At 49.1% G+C, this 25,323-nt stretch overlaps 1 protein-coding gene across 1 annotated transcript; it reads right to left on the bottom strand.

Moving 5' to 3' along the window:
• Positions 1 to 15,160: 15,160 nt before the first annotated feature.
• KCNA6 (potassium voltage-gated channel subfamily A member 6) lies at positions 15,161 to 16,744 on the bottom strand. Its single transcript, XM_054719717.1, has one exon. It carries the CDS (start codon positions 16,742 to 16,744, stop codon positions 15,161 to 15,163), a length of 1,584 nt encoding a protein of 527 aa, XP_054575692.1.
• Between the last annotated feature and the right edge of the window lie 8,579 nt (positions 16,745 to 25,323).

Raw genomic sequence — 25,323 nt, 5'->3', positions numbered from 1 at the left:
AGGGGGTGGGAGACGGCTCTTTTCCAAAGGGCCTGGCAGGACTGGCCTGGGCTGGGCAGAGAACAGCTGCTGCTGACTGAGGGAGAAGCTGTGCAACCTTGGGCAACTCAATCAACCTCTCTGGGCCCAAGGCAAACACCATAATGTCTGCTGTACTGACCTTGTGGATTGTTATGATGTTCAACCGTGAAAGAGATTTGTAAAATATGAAGTGCAAGCTCTCTTATCATCATCCTTAGAATTTCTTAGACTAGTGGTCGCCAGATCTGGCTAGACATTGAAATCCCTTGGGAGCTTTTATAAAAAACTAGAGGCCCAGTGCACGAAATTCGTGCACTTGTGCGGGGGGGGGGGGAGGGGCGGTGGACAGGGGGGCTCAGCCCAGCCTGTGCCCGCTCGCAGTCCGGGAGCCCTCGGGGGATGTCTGACTGATGGCTTAGGCACGCTCCCTGCAGTCGGACATCGTTAGCGCTGCCACATAGGCAGGAGAGGCTCCCACCACCACCGCTGCACTCACCAGCCGTGAGCCTGGCTTCTGCCCCCTGGTGATCAGTGTGCGTCATAGCAGCTGATTGTTCTGCTGTTTGGTCGATTTGCATATTAGCCTTTTATTATATAGGATGGGACACCTGGGCCCCACCCTAGTTCAATTATTCAAATTGGGAGAGGAGTAAGATAAGCCAGCAGAGGGGATAGGAAGTGGTACTTAAAAAAACAAAACAAAACTTTTTGGTGATTCTGATGCCCTGGGAAGGTTCAGACCTGCTGCCTGACTCCCCAAGCTTCCTGAAGACAAAGCACCGGGAGCACATCTTTAAAAAGCAGCTTCTTGGCTTTTCTCAGATCCAGTGAATGAGGATTTCCAGGAGGCCTGGCAATCTGAAAACAGCGGGACATGTCATCCAGGGCAAGCCTGTGGGTTCTCCCCTTCCCTGCAGGATGAGAGTGATGCCCAGCAATGCTCTCGACAGCAGGGCAGAGCAGCAGCTCAGGGGAGGGGTCCTCCTTAGAGGATGTGTGCAGACGTGTGCTTCTGGGATAGGGTGGCACTAGATGGCCACATCCAATCCCACCCCTACTCCATGGGAGACAGTCCAATTATAAAATGACAAATTTCCCAGCCAAGAGCCTGAGAGCCTTAAGATAAAAGAGAAACCATGATGGGTATTCTGTAAGTGAAAGCACAGGTTACCAGTGTTTTATTGATTAGCCCATGGGTTGGCCAGGCTTTCCTGCCTCACACTCTCTCTGTTGACTCTGTCCCATTCATAAGATTATATAAAAAAAATAGAGAGAGAGAGAGAGAGAGAGACCGCAACCTCATTAAACACACAAATGGGGGAATGAAAAGAATTAAAGGAGCCCGAGAATTGATACCAGGCAAGTGTGTAACTTGGAAACGTCACAGGTGTAGAAGTGAAGAAGGCAGATATGTTAGGACCGAGAGGGACCCTGGGGATTATGTTCGATTCCGTTCTCTCCTCTCATAGGAGCAGTATTAGCACAGCAGCTAAGAGCAAGGGTTCTAGAACCAGAGGCCTGGGTTGAATCCCACCACCTCCTCACTGGCTGTGTGACTTGGGGCAAGTGGCTCCTGTGGAATGGAAATGCCCACAGGGCTGCAGGGAGATGAAATGAGCTAGTAGATGCAGAGGCCCCAGCAGTGTGCCTGGCACATAGATGCCGAGATGTGATGGCTGCTCTCAGTGTTATCGCTTCTGTTATTTTATGGTAGGTGAGGAAGCTGAAGTCTAGAAAATTATTTGTTCAGTTTGTTCATACTTTTTGACTCTCATAGGAATACAACCTAAGGAAATAGTCATAAATGTGAACGTGTATCTATGCTAACAATGGTCACTGTAGCATCATTTCGTTTTAGAAGAATAAACTGAATGTCCAATAAGGGGGGTAGGTTACCAAACTAATGGTGCATCTATAGGATGGTTATGTAATAAATAAATGCATGAGAAAGTTAGAGACATACTATAAAGTTTCTAAAATAAAATCCATACGCTCTCTCTAGAGATATAGATACACTAAGACAGAGCTAGTCCAGAAGAAAAACCCAATGATGCGATCACTGAATGTCTCTGGTTGTGGGGTCATGGGGACTTTCAATCTTTGTCCGTATACTTTCCTGAAGTGCGCTAACTTTTTATGAAAGTCAGAAAATAGCATGTTTATTTCAGGCAATTTGCTCAAGGTGGGACAGTGCCTCAGCAGCCCACAGGACTCTCCATCCCTTCCAGGGCCTGCTGCTTCAGCAGCCTGCGCTGCCAGGAGGAAGGGACGCTGAGTGGGTGAGGGGGTGACCAAACACCAAAAAGCACTGGCAGCTGGTGCAGCTGGGCAGGACTGGGACCAGCTCAGAGGGCATCCTGGCCTGGGCCTGCAGAGCCAGATGCTTTCTATCCAGCTGAGCCTTTTCGGTCCAGGGCCCCTGCGGGTCACCAGGGGGCATTAATTCAATGCCTGCCCCCTGTGTGGCTGGGGGAGGGGAGTCACTGTTCTTCCCCAGAAATGGACAGAGCCAGCTTCTACTCTATCTGAGCTTACCAACAAATTGCACCAACTTTCTCACCCTTTGTCTGTTAACGGACTGCATTGCAGTGGGGAGCCAGAGCCTCAGGGGATACTAGTTAGCACCCCTCCTGGTCTGCATTCTCCTGCTTCTTTAATAGAGCGAAGCCTTTCCTTTCTGTGCCCAACATTTTTCCAATCATGAGGCCAAGGTGCTGACACAGCCGAAACGAAGGAATGTTTATTTTGCAACTTTAAAGTAAAAAGAGATCTGGAATCACTTAATAACTAAGATGGACCTCATCAAAGAAAAATAGGCAGGAGGGAGGGAAAGTCAGAGCAAAGCAAAGCAAAGCAATGTATCATACTTGGTATGACATAAAAAAAATTACATCTCTTTCAAAATGGTGCTATACACTGCTCAGTATATTTTTAAGTGTTAAGTTCTGATCTTCATCTAAAAAATAAGAGGCTGCAGAAGATGAGCTCTGAAATTCAGTGATTCTGTGTAAAGTTGGAATTTTAGTAACTTCAACGTCCTTTTTAAAAGATCATTCTGGCTCTGGCCGGTATCAGCGCACAGACCGAAGGGTCACGGATTCGATTCCTGGTCAAGGACATGTACCTGGGTTTAAGTTCAATGCCCGACCCCAGTAGGATATGTGTAAGAGCCAACCAATCGATTTGCCTCTCTCATACCGATATTTCTCTCTCTCTCGTCCTCCATTCCTTCCTTCCAGTCTCTCCGAAATCAATGGGGGGGAAAATATCCTCAAGGTGAGGATTAACAACAAAAAACAGATCGTTCTGGTGGCAAAAGCCAAGTAATCAAGTGTGCCAAGTTATCAAGGGACCCAGCTGTACATTTAATGACTAAGCTGAGCATCCCTAGACTTATTTGAGCAGAAATCCAAAGTCGTCTGACCCAACCATCTCACTTTACAGATGAAGACAACGAGCCGGAGAATGATACTAAAGCTAACACTGCTGAGTGCCAGGCAGGCAACTTGCTCGGGGTCATGCAGCAGGTTAGCGACTGACCCAGAATTAGATGCTGTTCCCACTTTCCCCACAGTCCACCTGCTCTGACTTTTAGTGGATGTAATGATGAAAGAAGCAATCATGTATCAGAAACTCCTCCTCCGCCCAAGATGTCCAGAAAGGGATCAGGTACAAAGGCAACAGCAGGTCAAGAATAGCTACATCCTCTCTCCTTTCATCTCTGAGCACAGCAGGGAAGCCCTGGAAGAAAGAACTGAGTCCTGGGGCAGCTGGTGGAGGAGCAGACAAGAGCATCAGAGCCTTCCTGGGGGGAGCAGACAACCCACAGAAGCAGAGCCGGTGGCTGGGGGAGACCGGATCGCAGGGAAAGCCACACGATCCCACCTGCGAATGCCGCTCTTTGCTCTCTCCCCTCCCCGCGGGCAGGAACAGAGTGACATCTCATTATATGGCATCACTCAGGTAGGAGGTCATCCTCAAATAGGAAATATCCAAACACCAATGTCTGCCTGCTTCTCATTTTAATCACTTTAGGTGGAAATCCTTTTTTGCATCACACATCTCCCCGCCTCCTTCAGCAGGCAGAGAGCACAACTGAGCAAGTGCCGGTTCCCCTGAGGCCCCTGCTCTCCAGGCCATCGCGTAAGTCTGTCCCTCGGGAGCTGTGACTGTGTCTCCGCAGGCTGCCAGCCCTCACTCTGCTCTCACTGTCTGTCTCTAACAGCCCCTCCTGCTTCCACCCATTTAACAGTCCACTGTGACTCCGTTAACCCGCATCACCCAGGAAGGCCTTCGCGAGCAGGCTCACGGCATGGGGTCCACCGAGTCACCAGATGAGGCAGGCCGGGTGCCGCTGCCCTAAACGTGGCGCCCTTCGGTCTGATTTTCTAACCTGTGGTAGAAATGCACAGAGGGAAGTGCTTCCCACCTTCAGGAAAACAGCTGTGGACACATGAAATGACAGATGGCCCGGCCTCAGTGGGCGCGGGGCAAAGGACAGCCCACACCCCATTGAAGGGGCAGCTGCTGGCTGGTGTTGCAAAGTCAAAATGCAAGAACAATGAGACCAGACCTTTAGTTTTTCCAAAAATGAAAATAAAAATCCAGCACTGCATGTGAAATATTCCAACATTTATTGTATGTTTTCCCAGCTTTAGTGACACGAAATTGTCATATTCGGTATTTATAATGTTGTGTCACATTTGGCCAGGAGTCAGTGACCCCAGCCCTGGTGTCAGGAGCAGCCGGCACAGTTTTAGGCTACGCGCTCTGTGGTTACTACTTGGAAGTCTGCAGCATGTAGAAGTATGAATCAGAGGTTGCAGGTGCAGATAAAATAAAATAAAATAAAATAAAATAAAATAAAATAAAATAAAATAAAATAAAATAAAATAATAAAATAAAATAATAAAAAGAAACACACTTCCAGATGGGAGAGGGTGACCACCAGGAGCGGAGGCTGGCTGGGTGTGGGTGAGGGCCTGGCTCCCCATGCGCACGTGTGGACAAATGGGACCCCTGCGCTGAGCGCAGAGAGCAGTCCTGGGGGGCACACACGCTGTGTGTCCAGCACACCAGACTTTTCTCTTCCCAGCCATGCCGGCCTGCCTCCACAGCGCGGGGGAGCGCCTGTTTGATTTATAGCTCGGCTACCATGACTTCTGGAAACTTTGTTCTCCCTGTGATTTATAACAGAGAGCTGTAACCCAACAGTAACTTCTCTTTTTCTACCAGGACAACAAAGGGCAGGGAAGAGCCTCGAAGCTGATTCTGCTCCCCAGGCATCAGAAGCCGGCGCTCGTGGGTAAGATGCTAACTTTCTGCATTCCTTCCTTCCTCTCTAAAACAGAGAAGTCCGAGTCGCCTCTGCGTTCCCGGTTTCCAACCTATGACAGTGTCCTGCAGCCCCGTCAGGACATTTAGCAGAAAGAGTAAAGACCCGAAAGGTTGGAGACCCCTCACTCAGTGAGGCTGGGAGCTGAGGCCGTCGCCCAGGCCAGAGCCCGGGCCCAGCCTCCCTTTGCACAGGGCAGGCAGCTTTGGTACCCTCTAGAGTGACAGTCACTAATCCTTCCTTCCACATCCAGCAGCTGGCTATCTGATTAAGGATTCCTCTAGCCAGGCCTGCTGCCTCTGCGCCCAGGAAAGTCAGGGAGGAGAGATGAATTACAAAAGCACTGAATACCATTTCCTGTGGACAGCGCAGGCAAGGAGTTGGGTTGGGTAGGAAATGAATAAAGTTGGTTTAAAAAATGGTTAAATAATCCCTCGGTTTCTGTTTTCTATGGAAAAATATACTGAAGTCGGAGTCAGAAAACAGCGTCCTAGACAGCCTTGCCCAGCTAGCTATCTGGAGTTGATTTTTTATGTCATATTTCGTTTCAGTGTGTGTTTGAGAGAACAAAACTTGCCCAGCACCTGTGTGAGGGGAGGCTAGCATCCCACTTCCTGGTCTCAGATGCTGCTTCCATGAGGCAGGCATTTACGGCCCCTTCCAGACCCCACACTCTGTCCCTCTGTAGCCTCACCACTGCCTTTCCCAAAGCTCTGGTGCTCCTGGGAAGGGGCAATTGAATCTCTCTTGGGTTAAAAACTGTTGAAAAAAATCTATATATATATATAAAAGCCTAAGCAACCGTTACGACCAAATGAGCAGAACGACCGGAACAACTAGTCGACCAGTTGCTATGACACGCACTGACCACCAGGGGGCAGACGCTCAATGCAGGAGCTGCCCCCTGGTGGTCAGTGCGCTCTCATAGCCAACCTCCCGCAGCCCCTCCCCCTGGCCGGCTGGCCCCCATCAGCCCCTGGTGCTAAACCATTCGTAGAGACCTGCTTCTGGGTCGGAGTTTCGTACATAGCATAGCAGCTCCCTCACAGATCTATTGAAAGTCAGCCCTTGACACAAGGGTTTCTTGCTTCCGTCCTCTCCCTTCCCTGGGGCCACCTGCCTGCCTGCTGTGGTGGTAGTGCAGTGCGAGGAAGGAGGAAGGAGGAAGGGGGAGGCAGGGAACGGCACGGTGGTGGGGATCTGATGGTAGCATCGGCATCTGGTGTCCATTCCTTCCACGCCCAGCCTGGCGACCATCACCTCCTCTCCTGACCCCACCAGGGCCTTTGGGGACCAGGGGTGGGTGGCAGCGAACGCTGTCCCTTTCCCAAGAGGGCCAAGGGCCAGCTCCCTCCTTGGGGTGGGGCCAACCTCCAGCGGTCAGTCCCCCCCTTCTGTCCCCCCGACCTACCTCCCTGCATGATTTTGTGCTCCAGGCCTCTAGTTACCAATATATCATTCTATCCTTACAAGATATATTCAGATTGCATTTTCTATATATCACATCACTTGGTAAGTGCAATTATTTAAAGAGATGCTGCTGTGAATCCTTTAGGCCAGTGTTCGGCAAACTCATTAGTCAACAGAGCCAAATATCAACAGTACAACGATTGAAATTTCTTTTGAGAGCCGAATTTTTTAAACTTAAACTTCTTCTAACGCCACTTCTTCAAAATAGACTCACCCAGGCCGTGGAATTTTGTGGAAGAGCCACACTCAAGGGTCCAAAGAGCAGCATGTGGCTCGCAAGCCGCAGTTTGCCGACCACGGCTTTAGGCAAAGAGCCTTCTGATAAAATAGCTAGCTATCTTAAGTTGATTTTTTGTGTCATATTTCGTTTCAATGTGTGTTTGAGAGAACAAAACTGAAGTCGCAGGGACGCTGCCTTTCTCTGAGAGTGCAGGTGGCCCAGCCCCACCCCAGTGGCTATTCCGAGTCTGGAGCCTCTCCAGCTGCCTGGCCGAGGGAAGAGCCTGCTCAGCGGAGAGTTTATTTCCTGCTAAACCCGTTCCCTTGCAGCCTGGTGTAAGCCTCACAACCTCACAGAAAGCCAATGGAATTAGCTTTCTTCTTTTGCAGATGACAAAACTGAAGCTTGGAAAGGTTAAATGAGGTGCAGCTACTAAGCGGTGATTCAGACCAGACTCCTAAGGCAAGCCAGCCAAGAGGCTCTGAGCGGCAATGGGAGGAAGTCCCTCCCGCTCTCCTGGGCTGGTCCTCGTGGGAAGCTGTGGGGACGAGGTGAGCATCAGCAGAGCCTTCTGGCCTGGGTGTGACCCCCGAGGAGGCTAAGGAAGCTCTCTAGTCACAGTGGAATCAAAGGGACACTGAGAGGAGTAGGGGGAGCGGCTTCTTCTGACCCCGGAGTCTCCTGTCTCCTCCACCTGAAAGGAGGAAAGGGAACCTGGAACACACCTGAGGCATGTCACAGGGTGTCCCCACCTGCAGTGAGGGGGAAGGTGCAGTGGATGTGAAGGTGACCGGGGAATAGATGGGGGGAGCAGAAGGGGGTGCTGAGGATGAGAACCAGGGGAGGTGGGATTTGGAAAGCCCCTGGAACAGTGTACGAAAAGTCTGAGCCGGGGGTCTGGCTTACGGATTCTGTCCCCAGGGCTAACCGTGAGGCCCTGAATTTGTCCCCAGGAGGAAGATGCAAGGAAATGGGCGAGGAAGGCTCTAGTGGAGTGCCAACCCCTGGGAATGCTAACTTGTGAGGTGAGGGGAGAGCAAGGGTAGTGAGGAGAGTCCATGGAAAGATGCATAGACAGCTACGGGCTCTCAGAGCCCCCAGGGAAAGAAGCCGAGCACACACACTGGTTTTCCGTCAGAGAGAAATTGGCATGTAAATAAAAGCTCATATATACTTCCAGGAACCACAAGTCCATTATGCCTTCTTGCTTGCTGCCAACCAGAGCCTCACTGCATTCTGTTGTATTATATCTCTCCTGAGGACGATGGACCACACATGAGCTACTGCCCTTGATCGTGCCCTCTAAGCCTCCACTGTCCTACCTGCCGAAGAGGAAAACAGTGCCTCACCTACCCACCTCATCTGGTTGTTGTAAGATAATAACAGCCAATCTTCCTATAGTGCTTACACATTGTGACATATTACACTATGTACCTCGTGTTACATATTACATAGACATTACACATACACTAACTCATTTAATCCTCAAAACAGCTCTGTGAAATTGATACTCTTAGAACCCCCCACCTGACAGAGAAGGAAGCAGGTGAGATTTCAGAACTTGTTCAATGTCACCCAGCAGGGTGAGTGGCAGAGGTGGGATGTGAACCCAAAAATCTGGCCCGAGTCCATGCCCTTAACCTCTTTGTTGCATGACATGCTGTGCATTTTACGAGTAAATGAACGGTGCATTGTCATTCCTGTCCGAACTACTCCCACTAGGGAGGGAAGCAGGGTGAGAATTCCCGGGGAGAGGACAGCACCGCCGGCCTGAGAACGGGCCGGCTCCCCAGGGCTGGGCTTCCCAGGGAGAGGGGAGGGATGGCAGGTCTCCGGCCTCCCAGTGCAGGGCTGTCTTCCTATGCTCTTTTTCAAAGCAAACTGTCTCTGCTGCCAAGAGCGGGTTTGTCCGTCTCTTGGAGACAGCGGTTGTCAAGCCCAGAACAGCAAGCATGTCAAAAATAGCAGCGCCAGCAGACTGCGTGGCTGCAATTTCCTTTTGAAATGTCGGCTTCGCTCTCGCCAGAAGAGCCGGGGTCTGTCTCTGCTCCCTGCAGCCTGCAGCGGAGGCTGCTGAAGGTTCCAGGACGTTTGCTACGGGGCTGGCAGAGAGTGTCTGCTGGGGAAACCCTCTCCATGGTCACAATGATGAGCTTGGAGTTGTGTTTAAAAGTGTTTTTGTTGTTATAAACCCCACCAAGGGTAGGCCCCAGACAGGTTACGTGGCAGCCAAGGTGAGACCAGTATCGACGATACTGACTATACTGAAGGCCCCTTTTCTCTTCTGTTCTGGAAACAAGGGAGTCACTGTTCTGTTTGGATCCGTCACCGCTAGGTTTAAACCGCTCCCCTTAGGGTGCCAAGGACATGAGGATCAAGAAGGGATGGAGAAGCAGGGTGAACGCCTTTCTCTGGGAGTTCAGAGCTAATGGGCCTGACACTCCCCAACCCCACAGAGTCCTCGAGTCCAGAAGGGGAAAGTGGTTCATCGTGAGGCAGGGTAACACGAGAACCAGGGGCCCATCTGCCGTTATTACCGTGGCCTGATCCGGGACGCTCCGTCTCTGCTAAGCCCAAGCTCCAGGCCTGAGCACCTGTGCAACCTCGGGCAGCGGGTGTAAGTGGGATGGAGGGAGGCAATTGTACAGCGTAAAGAATGCATTTCCTTTCCTCCCCTAAGAGACCTTGACAAGCTGGAGTGAGACCACACTTTGCTTCCTGGGGCAACAAAAAGCCGTCAAAACCCATCAGAGCCGACACCAGTTCCAGCCAGACTGTCCCGGGAGGACAAAATTCTCTACTTGGCATTTACATGCAGGTGCCGGTGACAGAAATACTGCCAAGAACAAGGGCTCAGCCAGTGGAAGGAGGAAAGATAAGCACAGGACTAGGTGTCATGTGAGGAAAAGCACCAAGGGGAGGAAAGCGGGGATTCGTGAGCCAAAGGCAAGTAAGGCAAGAGAAGAGAACTGTCTGCGGGAAGGCGGCTCCCCCACTTCTGTGTGCAGGCAGCACCTGATTGCGGGACCCACCCGTCCCCTGGGGGCGGGCGGTGGGGGGTGGGGAGCTGTGGAAGGGAATGAGTGCCGCAGGGAAAGAGAGGAGGCCGGGGGAGTCAAGTCCCGACTCCTTGAGGAAGTCTGTGTTCACAGGTGCAGAGATTAGGTGGGGTTTTGGTTTGTTTGTGGAGGTTTTGTTGTTTTTATTTTTGTTTTGCCAGCAAAGTATAAATCCCTTGGGCAAATTCACTGCCTTAGTCCCATGTAATAAATAATGTGCAACATACTTGTTGTAGTTTAATAATGCTAATTATGCTCTGCATCTACCAAAGGCAGTTTGACCTATCTTTAGAGCAAAAACAAATAAATATGTAAATCCCACCATGATTTGATTGTATATATAAAAAAAAAATCAGTCCTTGGCGCTGTACATAAGTAGCAAGGAGCAACTGTATAGAAGGATCTAAAGTGTCCCCCTGTGGCCGAAGAAAAAAACTGTTATTCCATTCTGGATAACTCAGTCTGGTCCATCTTTTAAAATGCTGCACTTCTAAATTTAAAAATCCAAACCATTCCTCCAGCCATACTGTGACTCTCCCAGGTATTAGCTTTGTCACTTGATTTTTTCAAAATCAATGATTTTTTCTTTTAAATTTATAGAGTTGTACAACTCGTACCACAATCCTGGTTTAGAAAACCTCCAGTCGCCCTAGTCTGTTTGGCTCAGTGGCTAGAGCACCGGCCTGTGGTCTGAAGGGTCTCAGGTTCCATTCTGGTCAACGGCACATGCCCAAGTTTCAGGCTCCATCCCCAGTAGGGGGCGTGCAGGAGGCAGTTGATCAATGATTCTCTCCCATCATTGATATTTCTATCTCTCTCTCCCTCTCCCTTCCTCTATGAAATCAATAAAAATATTTTTTTAAATAATAGAAAACCTCCAATCCCACCCCCAAAGTCCCCCCATGTCTTGCTGCAGGTGGGACTTACCCTATGCTCTCCGACCTCCAGCAAGGAGAGTGCACAGCTCTCTCACAGACTGGTTGGGGAATCTTAATTCAGCTTGTCAAGGAGAGTCCCCTGCACCTCGCACCACTGGGATCCATGTCCTAGCTTCTGTTCTGCCTCCAGTGCACAAGAGACTGCTGGGTACTGTGAGAACCTTCCAGTGAACTAAGGCAATGAGAGGGTCACCCTGAGTTAAGGCTTTTTCTAGGCTAATTCCCACCTTACACCTTCCTAAGTCATCTTTTCTCTGTGTATTTTACTATTTCTACTGTTCCTTTGTCTTAAACATCTCTACAAGCTTCTCAAGGTTGGGGGACCCCAAGGTGAATATATTTCAGTGCAATATGGCAGAGTATTTTTATCAGACACTTATAAGATTCTCTCTCTTTCTCTCTGTCTCTGTCTCTCTCCCTTCCTTGCAGGTTCAGGAAATTCTGGGAGACACCTTTCTGACCCCACAGCAATCTCATCTTGCTTCATAAGTTCAGGACTTCCCTGCACAGAGGTGAGCAGGGTAGGAAAAGGTGGTTTACTGAGATGCCAGGGAAAAGGTCTCCTCCGGCTGGAAAACAACAGTCTCAGCAAACACAGCTCGTCCTAGAGTCCAAAGTGTGAGCTCCGCAGAAACCCCAGAGGGACTCCCAGCCACCAAAAAGCTGAAGAGGGGGAGAAAGACAGACAGATACACACAGAGGGAAGAAGAGATTAAAACAACACAGGGGAAATGTGAGAAGAAAAAACGCAGAGCGAGAATGAAAAGAAGGGAAATCGCAGAGAAAAGGAGATGATTGGGAAGGGCGGGGCACAGCAGCAGCAGGGGAAGAGAAACGGAGAAGAAGAAACGAAAGCGGGTGGAATAAAAGGCACACAGACCGAGAGCAAGGTGCTGCTGACGTTGGGGAAACCCAACCCTGATTTTGCCCAAATGCATTCCCTCGCACCCTCTCTCTGCCCCTCCCCACCCTGATTCTAATTTGGCCCGAAGGACTGAGCCCATGCAACATTCCCCAACAGTAGAACCTACCTCAGATGCACAGACGGTCAGCTGCACCTTCCTCTCATCCTGGGGTGGTCAGGCGGGAGGACTAGCCTGCGTCTCTGTGGAGCCTAATTGGTCCAGGACGGCCTCCGGGAGCTTCTGCGGGCCGAGTCCTGGCCTGTGCTGGCAGCTGTGAGATCGCAGCCCAGCTGTCATAGCAACATGGGGTGCTGTTCTCTTGGTGCTCAGAGCACAAAATCCACACAGAGAGGCTCAGTCAGAGAGGGATCACTTGGCAAAATCCTCCACAGAAACTGGGGCAGGTCACAGCCTCTCGGTTTTTCTTCGACATCTTAAGAAGAACCACCTCTGAAGTTCCTCCCAGGGGCTAGACTGTTCCCTAGTGGGGAAGGAATATCACTTCCCTCCATCTCTCAGCTGGGAGGAGCCTCTCTCTGAGGAGATGGAAACTTCCTGATGCTGGGATGGACTGAACCCACTCGGACTCTCGTCAAGGCCCAGGTGGCTGCCTGAGGATCAAGTCCCCCGCAATGCTCCCCTTGCCATTTTGAAAAAGATCGTATTGACATTGGCTTCACTGGCCGTTACTTAGTATTCAAGTTTCTTTGAAGATTCGGAGGTGAGATGAGGCAGCTTCCACGTCTGGGCGGGGAGACAGGGAAGAAAGGTCCAGGCGGAAGTCGTAGGGACCTGCTTTTTCAAAGGTCACGCATCCCTGTCCTGGCGCTCCCAGCCCCTGGCCCGGTGTGGGGGAGGTGCTCCTACTTCAGAAGCTGGGGATATGTAGTCTCCCTTGCTGCCCAAATCAGAAAATAGAGAGAACAGTCTGGAAGGTTGCTACGGCAACCAGAGTCCCTGGAGAGCCCAGTGCTCCACAAACCCTTTTCTTCCGGGCATGCTCGGACTTGGAGAAGAAATTTATTAGGAATGGTGATGAAGGTGATCACATACACACACGTGGAGATACATACCTACGTGGTCCAACATTTACCCTCAGCTGGGCCCTTCTCCTTTCCCCCAATACCCCGGGGAACCTGAAGAGATTTGGAAAAGCAGCACTTCATGGCCTCAGAGCAGGCTTCTGAATCATGAACTCCTCTATCTCCCGCTGTATTTCAGGTTCGGAGAAGCTGAGCTCCAATCAAAGTGGCCTCCAGTCCTAAGGATCACAGTGAACCTGCCTAAAGAGCACCCTCCTTTCTGAAGGGTAAGAAGAAAGACTGCAGCCCAGTTCAAGAGGCTAAGGAGGGATTTAAGGAGCTAATGGCCCAGATTGGCCTATTCTTGGGCTTTGGATCCAAGACAGAAACTCTGGGGGGAGGCCTGGCCTACGGGAGGTGGGAGACAGGGTAATGAACTAAAGGTCAAGTCCATTACTAAAATTCACACATTTGCATAGAATCACCCCCAGCTTCCCAGATGAGTTCATTGAATGTTCCCCATGAGGTAGGGAGGGGAAGACATTAATGTTCCCATGTGATGGGTGGGGAAACTGAGGCATTAAGAGGATGGTGCCAGTTACCCTGTAAAGCTGTGGCAAAATCCAGACTGAGATCTGGCACTCACAGAGCCATAGTATCTCAAGAAAACCCACAAAAGGCCACCCCTCCTAAGTTGCTCTTCAAGAAAATAATTTTTTTAAAAAAACAAATCTTATCCAAGAGTCTTAAAGCATAGATATAAAATTAAAAATATGTTAACAGTCCTTTTGGTTTCTGAACTGTACCCAAAAGAGCTCAGAACAGTACATCACAGTTTATCAAGGCAACAAACAAATGACGGTGTTACCAGGAGGGAAGTGAGGGGAAGTGGGCAGTGTGATGGAAGGCAGGAATTTCACGATGGAAGGAGATGGCTTAGTCCAGGTGGTGGTGACACCACCAAGTTACCTTACCGGTTAGAGCAAGTCAGCTGCAGCTCTGAGGGGCAGAGCAGGCGAGTGTTTGCTTGATTCAGCCTAAAACCTCTAGTAGTGTGGTTGTCCGCAAAGAAATAAAGCTTCCTCCTTACTCTAAACCAGCTATTCCCTTCCCAATGAGATGGGAAGACACCCACACTAGCATCCAATGTATGCTTTACCTGTCTGCAGGTCTAAGCTGGAGTTGGTTTTAGAAAGCCTTCAACTGTTCTAAATCAAATTCCCAAGAAGAAGGGTGGAGGGCTAGAGAGGTTGGGGAGAGCAGGGGAGATAACTTTGCCATCTGTAACAGGAGTCCACTGCCCCTCTGAGATGACAACATCTGTTTAGGTGCCACCTCTCTTCCGATAGCATGGACATGCCAGCTGCCTGCCTCTATTAGGCCATTTCCCCCAGCTCTGTGGTTGCCTTTTGCTGGTCCCTCTGCACAGGAAGGCACGGGCACACAGAGCATTTGGCTCTGAGAAAGAACATTCCTGGAAGCGAGAGAGTCAGGGGCTCAGAGTTGGGGACTAAATGTAGACCAAAGCCTGATGTCTACTGTGCCAGAACACACCTGGAAGAAAACATCGGCCCCTTTAGTCCGGGACTCACACTAGCGTCCTCCACGTGGCCAAGTTTAATTGCAGTGTCTTTAATTCCGTTTGCGGCTGTGCATCTAAAGGGTCTTCTGCAGGATGACCAGGTGTTACAAGGCCCTGGAATAAAACAGCAAGATGAGTACTGTCTCTGTCCTCCAGCTTCTGCCAGTTACCGCCTGGCCAGAAGCTAAGACGGGTGTATGCCCCAATGCAAAGGACACTAAGGAGAGAAACAAGACCCAGGTGTAACCTGGTTTCCATCCTACTGGCATCTCTGTACTGACAGCTGTTAGAAGTCTCAGACATGAAGAACCAGAATCTTGAAGGAAAGTCAGACAGAAATCTCATCCACAGGACAGAAGATGGCATGAATGGGTGGCACCATTAGAATTTGAACAATATCACTTAGAGAGATAAAACTTGAATGCTGCAGGGAACCAAGTAACAAGGTTGACAGTCCAGGTTTTTGGTCCTGGATGCCATGCACTCGTGTAAGGGAAGGAGTCAGGAAGCCAACCGGAGCTCGGGTGAGAGTCATGGAAAATGAGAAGGAAGCCGAAGAAATCATTTGCTCAGTGTGCCCCTTCTCGTGTAGAACCTGCCTGCATCAGTCAAACCTCAGTGAGCATCCTTTTCTCTGCATACATCCGATGTGGAGTGGGAAGGTAGCTGGGTCTCCGTTCCCGGGCGGCCTCAGAGAATTCAGGCTTGCCAAGTCCACCGTCGGCCACCTTCAAGTCCGGCGCAGGCTGCCCACACGTGACATGGGTGTACTGGCCTTGCTCCTCCTGCTCCGTCTCCCGGTGGTAGAAGTAGTTGAAGTTGGAGACGATGACCGGCACTGGCAGGGCGATGGTGAGGACCCCAGCGATGGCACAGAGGGAGCCCACGATCTTGCCTCCAACTGTCATGGGGTACATGTCCCCATAACCTACTGTGGTCATCGTCACCACTGCCCACCAGAAGGCATCTGGGATGCTGGGAAAGAGCGAATCGTCATCATCAGCCTCTGCGAAGTAGACGGCGCTGGAGAAGAGGATGACTCCGATGAAGAGGAAGAAGATGAGCAGGCCCAGCTCCCGCATGGAGGCCTGCAGGGTCTTGCCCAGGATCTGCAGCCCCTTGGAGTGGCGGGAGAGTTTGAAGATTCGGAACACCCGGACCAGACGGATCACTCGGAGGATGGCCAGGGACATGGCCTGCTGCCCGTTCTGGCCACCCCCTCCGTTGGCTGACTGCTGCTCCTGCTGCTGCACCAGCTCGGTGCCCAAGGTGATGAAGTAGGGGAAGATGGCCACCAAGTCGATGATGTTCATGATGTTGCGGAAGAAGGCCGGCTTGCTGGGGCAGGCGGAGAAACGCACCAGGAGCTCAAAAGTGAACCAAACGATGCACAGGGTCTCCACCAGGAAGAAGGGGTCGGTAAAGAAGGAGCCCCCCAGAGTGCTCAGTGAGGAGGAGCCCCCTGCCCCAGGGGTGATGCCAGGATGAAATGTATAGCCATCGTCTTCATCCTCTTCTTCCTCCTGACTCCCCCTGGCGATTGAGGAGACTCTGCTCACGCCGCCACCATTGCTTCCACCTCGACCATCTGCACGGAACTGGGGCAGAGTCTCCAGGCAAAAGATGACGATGGAGATGAGGATGACCAACACGGAGACGATGGCGATGCCCCTGGCGGGCCCCGAGCTCTCCGGGTACTCGAAGAGCAGCCACACCTGGCGCTGGAAGGGTTGGGAGGGCAGGGGCTTCTCGTCCTCGCCGCCCTCGGGAAGGCAGCCCTCGTCCTCCCGGAAGGCGGCCAGGGCCTCGTCCCCCAGTTGGTAGAAGCGGATCTCCTCCAGGAAGATGTCCAGGGGCACGTTGACCGGCCTCCGCAGCCGGCCCCCGGACTGGTAGTAGTAGAGGATGGCGTCGAAGCTGGGCCGGTTGCGGTCGAAGAAGTACTCGTTCCGCAGGGGGTCGAAGAAGCGGACGCGGCGGCCAGGGTCCCCCAGCAGCGTGTCGGGGAACAGCGACAGGGTGCGCAGTTGAGTCTCGAAGCGCAGCCCGGAGATGTTGATGACCAGCCGCTCGCTGCTGCAGCAGCCCTCACCCGCGCCAGCCTCCGGGAAGTCTCCCGCATCCTGTTGCTCCCCCTCCGGCCCGCGGACCTCCCCCGGCGCCGCCAGCGTCAGGGATTTCTCCGACCTCATGTCCTCTCCGCGGTGCGCTCCCCGCCACGACAACAGCGCCCCCGATGCCACCTCGGGAGCGGCAGCGCCGGCGGCGCCCTCTGTCTAGGGTGGGGCCCGCGCTCCTCCGAGCTAGCGGTCCGACCCGCGGTTGGGTCCGTGAGCCCTGAAACCTTGGTCCCTACAAGGCTGGGTCAGGGGAGGTGCCCCGGGCGCAGAGGATTGGCCCGCGCCTCCGGCGGTCCGCGCCTGGGGCTGGAGCTTACTGGGGTACCTGAAATCGCAAACTGGCGCGTGTGCCACCGGGTGCCCGAAAAGACGGTGCCTCACCCCCTCACCTCCGTGCCTGAGCCTGGGCTTCTGGACGCAGGGTTAGCACTCCCCAGCTCCCACTGCGCTCCTCCAACGGCTCAGCCCCGCCACTGCCGCGGGAACCGAAGCGCCAGATGCGCCTCCCTCCGGCTCCGCAAAGACTCCTGGCGGGGCTCGGCCTCGCCCAGCGTCCACCGCGGGCTGGCTCCGTCCAGCCAAGGTCGCCGTTCCCGCGCCACAGCCGCCACCTCCTCCCTAGGGGCCTACCCTCAGGCCTCCGAGAGGGCCCTGGGCTGCCCCGGCGGCGCCGGAGCGCGGGGACCCACCTCCCCACCGCTCAAGCCTTTGCTGCAGCCACCGCAGCTGCAGCGGCTCGGCTCTCTGCTCTGTCCTTCCTTCCCAACACACACTCCCCGAGTGACGTGGCAGGCCCCGCCTGCTGCCCCCTCCCACCCCACTCCCACAACACACCCCTCGCCCAGCCAGGGGTGCCAAGCCAGGGCGCTGTGAGAATAGACACACACTTGCCTCGCCGGTAATCTTTCCCGCGCTCTGCGGGCACGCCTCTCCTCTTCGCACGTTCACATTCTTGGCCCCCCTAAACAAGCACTTATAGCCTCACACCACACCCCCTCCACACCCGCAATCAGCCTTTCTTAATGTTAGTTTACAGCGTTGACCTGCGCAGTGCATTTCATCAATAAGAAAACACACCCCACCGGCCACACGCACAGAGCACTGTGCCTCCACTCATCCAGAAATTTAATGAGAAAATCAAATCCCGTTTTGTCCTTCTGTGTTTACAAAGACCGATTTGCCAGCATCTCCAATCTCTACTGAAAAAAGGAAAAGAGTAGAGGAAGCATTTTTGAGATGTCTTGAGAGCTTCCAATTTAAATTGTACTCCAGGCAAGTCCCCAGAGAATCCCATACCTCCCTTTGCAAACCTGGGAGGCTGCAAGTCTCCTTAGGCATAGTGCTAGTAAAGAAAGGGGTAGGCGGTCGCCCATTGTCTTTCCCATCAGAAGTTTTGACAGGAGTCCTGGGAACTTGGGCAGCAGACCAGGTAAAGGAAAAACAAACAAAATAAACAGAAGATGGTGGCTTCTCAGAGGTATTGTGGTCCAGGGAAGTGCGGCCTGGAATTCATTTGCTCCCAGCCTCCCTGGGAAGGCATCTGGAATGTCTGCTTATTGTGCAGACAACAAAAGGGGAGAGTTGGGAAGAATATGTAAGAGTGTTGATAAAAAATAATAATAATAACTCTGTTTACTGAGCATCTACAATGTGCCAGCTACAGTCTAGGTGCTTTACCTGTGCTCGCTCCCTCAGGCCTCACAACCCTGTGAGAAAGATGGCCTCTGCTCTAGGTTACAAGACCCACTTGGCCATATTTGGGTAGGGACCAAAGTTTGTTGTCAAAGATTCTTTCCCAAACTCTCCTGGAGGGGGTGGTGAGAATGGTTTTCCATCCATTTTGGCCAAAGACCGTATAGTCTTTTGTCACTAGAACAGACAGGTTAGTGTCCGGTGGAGGAGAGGTGGTCTGATTTTTTAAGAATGCCACTTCCAGGTAGGCTTAACAATTGCTTCTCTGTGCTTCAGTTTTCTCTTTTGGGGGAATCTAGGGCCAAATTGGCTGACAACTATGGGGTGTTTTTGTGTTTCTTCTTCTGCATATTAGATCGTTAGTAAGAGTTCACTGAAGATAATGATGGGAATGATTCATAAAAAGTACTCTCAAACCACAAGATACACATAAGAATGCTTTGCATTACACAGTGTTTTAAAACCACAGTGGCTAGTTCCCAGGGGCGTGGGGGAGTAGGGAACTACGTTTCCTGGATGTGTAGAGAAGAGGTCCCGTGGTGAGGGGGTAGGAGAGAGACCAGCATCTCACTGCATCTTTATTCTCCAGTCTCATCCCTCGCCAGGCTTGTCTGCCTCCTTTCTATGTTTGTACTATTCATTCCCACTCCCTACTCTCACCTTGCATGTTTCAGTGAAAGGTGAGAGAGACCAAGTGTTCCGAGTCACCCAGTTAATAGTTTTCCTATTTACAGGCTGTGTAATTGGGCAATTTAGCCTTCACCCAACTATGTTGTTCCATTCAAAAATAATTTTTAAGGGAAGGAAAAGGAAACCAACAACAACGACAACATAGAAGATACTCTTTTACCCTTGTCCAGTTATTTGTAAGTATTTTCTGGGTTGTAAATTGATTACTTACGATTCTTTTTGTCTTTGTTTTCAAAATTTATAATGAAATATTCATTTGCATTTTGTTATTGCCATTTTTATCCACCAGTTTATCAACTAGGCCAACAACTCTTCCAAACAAACCTTGGAGAAACATGGGGAGGACCGTGCATTCTTCCAGAAGGCGCTCAGTCTAACATGGTGGCAGGAACCACCATTTGAGTGCTCCTCCGGTTAAGCCTGCCAAGCTACCAGCAGAGCTGATGTTCCATGGTTACCTTCACGTGAGGCATAAGGCTGTGCCCCAAGAGAGGTTTTGCTGTGCACAGGGAGGTTCCCTTGGAAGAAAAAGCCATTAGCAAAGTCATGAATCAGAATCTGTTCTTAGTTCTTCTGTGAAAGAGACTCATTTCTTAGCTTTAGAAAAGCCCTATGCCTAGATCATTCCTGCCCAGCATACAGTGAGGGTGAATCAAATCACACCTTCAGAAGTGCCAGTTCCAGGTGAAGGAAAACAAGGGATACAACCCCCTCACAGCAGCATTTCCCCAAATTTCATGACAGCACAGATTTTTCTTGTTGTGTCTAAATACACAACAAGAATATTTGCAATGACAGTAGGGGTCATTCATTCACTTAACAAACATTAATTGAGAAGCTACTGGGTTCCCATCGTGGTGCCAGGTGCTGGAGATTTAGGAGTGACCTAGACAAAATATCTGTTCTAATGAGTTTACATTTTCATTCAATGAATACACTCTAGTTATAAAAGCTCAGCAGTAAACAATAAAGAAGATATTAATATAATATAATATAATATAATAAATGACATATTATGTCAGAAATGAACCCAAGGATTCAACCCTGAGAAAGGTGGCTGTGAAAGTTCCCTCTGAAGAGATAATCTTTCTTTTTTAAAAAATATATTTTTATTGATTTTAGAAAGAGAGGAAGGGAGAGGGAAGTGGGAGAGAGAGAGAGAAACATTGATGAGAGAATCATTGATTGGCTGCCTCCTGCACAACCCCTGCTGGGGATCGAGCCCTTACTCAGGCATGTGCCCTGACCCGGAATTCAACTAGGCATGGGTCGATGCTCAACCACTGATCCACAACTGCTAGACTAGATAGTCTTTCAACTGAGAATTCAAAAGCAAGAATGAGCCAGCCTTGCTAAAAACAGGGGAAGAGCATTCTGGGCAGACAAGTGCAAAAGCCCTGAGCTAGAAAGATCATGGGTGTTCAAGGATGACAAAGAAGGCCATGTGCTGGGAGGAGAAAGGACACCAGAAGGGACCTGCAAGACAAGGCTGAAGAGGAAGCAAGTGGTGCATTCTTGCAGGGTGAAGTGCTCAGGTTTTAATTTAAGGGTGATGGGTGTGGAACCATGAGGGTTCTCAAACAGAGGAGAGACATGGTATGATTAACATAGAGGCTGTCCGGAGAATAAATTATGGAGGGGAAAAAAAGAAGAAAGAAAAAAGAAAGAAAGAAAAAAAAACAGGAAATTGTAGTCGTCTGGGGGAAAAGATGATGGTGACTTGGACAAAGGTAAAGGTAGGATGAACAGAGAGAGAGTGGGGAGGAGGCAGGAGAGAGGGTGGGAGGGTATTTAGGAGATAAAATTATCAGGAACTGGTGACAGAGCATGAGAAATAAATAATGAATGCCAGGTGCTATTTATTGAGAAAGAGGAGAGTAGGGGTTAAACAAGTTGGGATCAATCAAGATCTCATTTTTAGACGTACTAAATTGAAGAGGCAAATTAGACATGCAAATGAAGGCATCAAGGAGGCAATTGCTTATTATGACAGAGGAATTTATGATTTATAAATTTAAAATATTTAAAAAATATTTAAACTCATGGCACTAAAGTCTCCTAGAGAGACAGAATATGGACAATGAAAAGAAACATAACCGAGACCAAGTTCTTCACATACTCAACAATTTACAGTTCAAGTTTAGGAGGAAGAGGAGCCAGCAAAGGAGACCAAGGGAATGTTGTGAGGTAGAAGGAAAACCAAGAGAAGGGGATGTCCGAAACCAAGAACTGGGACCAGACCCCAGGCTCCCATCCCCCCAGGCCAATGCCAACCTTCCAGCTGAACACAAATGATATCAGATATGGAATACATGGTGGGAAGAAAAGGGTGCCATCAGGGAGGAATCATTTAAAGGTGAATGTATGTACCAACCAAGATGAACGCATATAATGTGCACATAATTTGATAATTACTTATATTGTTATCTCTGCCCTGAACCTTAAAATGTACTTATTCCAGGTAAAGTGATTGTTTTATTCTATTTTACAGGCTTCTCTTAGTACATTTTTTTGCCTTACTCTGCACGTGTGTGTGTGTGTGTGTGTGTGTGTGTGTGTGTACGTACATGTACACTCACTTGTCATTACCCCAGCAGTAAGATCCTTTCAGTTTTTCTCTGGTGAGAGAGGATAGTGGTCATAGCTTAGCCTTGTTCCTCTAAATAATCTCTGGGAATGGTTCTTTTCAGTGTCCTAGCACCCACAGCCCCCCCGTGATAAGTGGCTAACTCCCTCAGTTCCCAGAGTAAATACCTGTACACAAGTATACACACACCCGCGTTAAGAAGAATTGCCTCTCTCTATAGCTTTTCACTGTAGAGGGCAAACCACACAGTGATTGTTGAGGGCAGGGGTGATGAGTCAGACACTGTGTCCTTCATCTTACTGCCTCACCTCTGGGCAAGGCTCACTGCCTAGACCTTCTGTTCTTCAGGATGGGCAATGTGGAAGTTCCTCTGACCAGAGACAGTCTCCCTCATGATCCAGCCCCCTTCTTCTCGGGTCATTTATCCTTATTCTCTTAACCTTCCCCCACTTTCTTTGCTGGGGAGAGGAGGGAAGGAGGCTTTGAATCCTGGAGTAAATGGGAGAATAATGAGCAATTCTATACTTTGCACAGGATTTTTGCTATTTTCCTCTTGTTCCCCTCCCTCTACACACACACACACACACACACACACACACACACACACACACACACATTGGTCATCAATAAATTACATTAAAAAAATAAATGTCTTGAACTTTGAGGGCTAATTTCCTGCCAATAGCACCTACTGATTATTCAAACTAATTGATGTCCACTGCCCATGCTTGATAGGATAACTCTTATACCTAACATCTGTTCTATTAATTTAGTCTTTGGAAGCACCAGGACCACTTCCCTCCTTCTGGATCTAAAGTGGAGAAAGGGAAGGACAAATGGAAATATATACTCTGTTTATAAGCATCACTTATAATTAACTGCTTAGCCAAAGTTTTGAGAAGGAGGAGGAGGAGGTGAAGGAGAATGAGGATGAGGAGGAGGAGGAGGATTATGATGATGATGATGATGATGATGATGATAATGATCAACTACAAAGTGCTGATGGTGATGATGAATTCACCAGAGAAAAATCTAACAGCTTTTTTCTTGAGTGAAGCTGTATAATGCAAAAAGGAATGCATTAGACATCTGTGCCATGCAAATCACCAGGCCTGTGAAATGACTAACCACGCCAAGAAACAAATTTGTAAAGGACTCCTTATCTTTCAGGGAGCATCCCATGAGAGCTTCTTAGCAGCACAAGCTTGCAATCTGCTCCTTCACCTCATGTCCCTACTTCAGTAGTCATTAGTGCTGTTTTCTAAATGTCCCCAGTTCTCTAGCTCACTAACAGTTGGACCAGGCAAGCAGCTCTGACTGTAAGCAGAAGTTATATGTGTCACTTCCAGACCAAAACATTTAATTACCAATGAGGAAGCCTCCAGAGCTTTCTTTATCCCAGACACAATGGCCAGTATGGCTCAAGATGGTGGCTGTTCTTTAGAGTGAGGGAATTCCGGAGTGAGGTGACATGGAGATGGACGCCCAGCTGAAGCAAAAGCAATGTTCATGAGTGAGAAACAATCCTTTATTGTTCTAATCCTCTGATCTCTGGGGATTGATTTGTTACCAAAACATAATCTAGCTCTTCAAACTGACTCAGTAATAGGACCCAGAAATGAGGAGCAGCTATAACCAAAAACCTACACTTAGTGACATTGATTTAATGGCCAGAAACTTCACTTCATTGCTAAGGGCAATCCTTGTCATGAGTGGCAAAATATTTGAAAATTGTCATCTGTGACAACTTAGAAGGCATATAATCTACCTAAAAATTTGCATATCTTGGAAGAAGTTCAAAAGCAGGCTGTTGGTATTATATAGTGACTGCTATTGGCTGACTCTTACAAGGTAATACAAGATATTGATGAGTTCAGAAAAACACTGGCCAGTTAACAAGCAGAGATGAAATGGAAAAGAGAAAGTCCAAAAATATGGGGATTTTTAGGGTCAACAGAGGCAACTGCTTCTCTCTGAATAGGAATATTGATTAAAGCTTTCCTTTTCCAAATCAACCATTGTTTGTTATATCTTGGGAGAGGGAAAGATAAGTTGTCTTTTTTATTCTCTCCATTTCTGAATTAGGAGGAGCCACATTCATCACTGACGTAGAGACCAGAACATGTCACCCCCTGACATAACATACTTCACATTACTGGAGATCCTAGAATTTCAACTTGATGCCAGGACTGGATAGGACTTTTGGGTTGTCTCCCTTAGGGTGTTAGTACATTTTGCTTGTGGAAGCCAAACATTTTGTGATCCAAAGGACAGTTGATCATTGTTGCTATTTACTAAATACATCCAACTTTCCACTCTGGGAATGTGCTAGGATTGTGTCCTCCCTGGTCCGCGTGTGGTTGAGTAAGATCATGTGGCTTGTTCTAGCTGATGAGTTGTGACATGTGCTATATCTGGCCTGCAGCGCTCCATTACCAGAGCTCTTTTCTCTGCCATAATGATCCAGCGCACTCAGGAGGGTGGAGAATGTGGCTGCCCCACCAATCTGTGACCCAGAATGGAAGACATAAAGCAGAATCCCAAGAACATCAGTCATGATATGTGCAGTAAGTCCTCACTTAACATTGTTGATGGTTCTAAGACAGTGGTTCTCAACCTTTCTAATGCCACAACCCTTTAATACAGTTCCTCATGTTGTGGTGACCCCCAACCATAAAATTATTTTCGTTGCTACTTCATAACTGTAATTTTGCTACTGTTATGAATTGTAATGCAAATATCTGTGTTTTCCGATGATCTTAGGCGACCCTGCTAGCGGTACTCAACCTGTGACCCACAGGTTGAGAACCGCTCCTGTAGAGCCTAAGACCATCGGAAAACACAGATATTTGCATCTAGTCTACATTTTTGTCCTTTGTCCATTTTCTGACCTAACTCTGTACCACTAAGGTAACAAAACCCTGTTGTCTAATTCTGGTGTCCTAGCTGACATCTTGGGATCATGGACTATGCTAAATCTTCATGATAAAATGTTGTGTTTATTAAATATTAACTAAGGATAGTAATAGCTATATATATGGATTTAGCAAATGCTTACTGTATTCTAAGCACTTTTCTAAGAGGTGTGAGGCAATAACTTTTCCTAACCTCCTTATAAAAATAAGAAAACTGAAGCACAGAGAAGTTACATATTTCCCATGTTGCAGAACTAGTGCGTACCAGAGCAGACTTCAAATGCAAGCAGTCTTCATGTCACTCTGTTCTTTATTCCCAAACTGTGCCTTATACAATTCTAATTTTACATCATGTTAATAGATATTTACACACACACACACACACACACACACACACACACACACACACTACCCAATTCAATGAGTTTTAGAATCTGATACTTTAACTGACTCAGAGGTTTACAATAGACATTAGAATAAAGGCTATTTAAAAAATGCTCTGATACACTCATACAGCTCAACAAAAGGAAGACAAATAAACCCAATTAACAAATAGGTACTTCTTCAAAGAGGACATACAGATGGTCAATAAACATATGAAAAATGCTCAACATCACTAATCATCAGAGAGATGCAAATTAAAACAACAATGAGGTATCACCTCTCACCTGTCAGAATGGCTACCATCAATAAATCAACAAACAAGTGCTGGCGAAGATGTGGAGAAAAGGGAACACTAGTGCACTGCTGGTTGGAATGCAGTCTGG

Source organism: Eptesicus fuscus, chromosome 7 (assembly GCF_027574615.1).
Source record: "Eptesicus fuscus isolate TK198812 chromosome 7, DD_ASM_mEF_20220401, whole genome shotgun sequence".
NCBI lineage: Eukaryota > Metazoa > Chordata > Mammalia > Chiroptera > Vespertilionidae > Eptesicus > Eptesicus fuscus.
Note: the sequence above shows the minus strand (reverse complement) of the source record. Positions and strands in the feature narration are given on the sequence as shown.

Coding starts and splice junctions, on each gene's coding strand:
- KCNA6 (XM_054719717.1), bottom strand. CDS start 16,744: ATGAGGTCGGAGAAATCCCTGACGCTGGCGGCGCCGGGGGAGGTCCGC.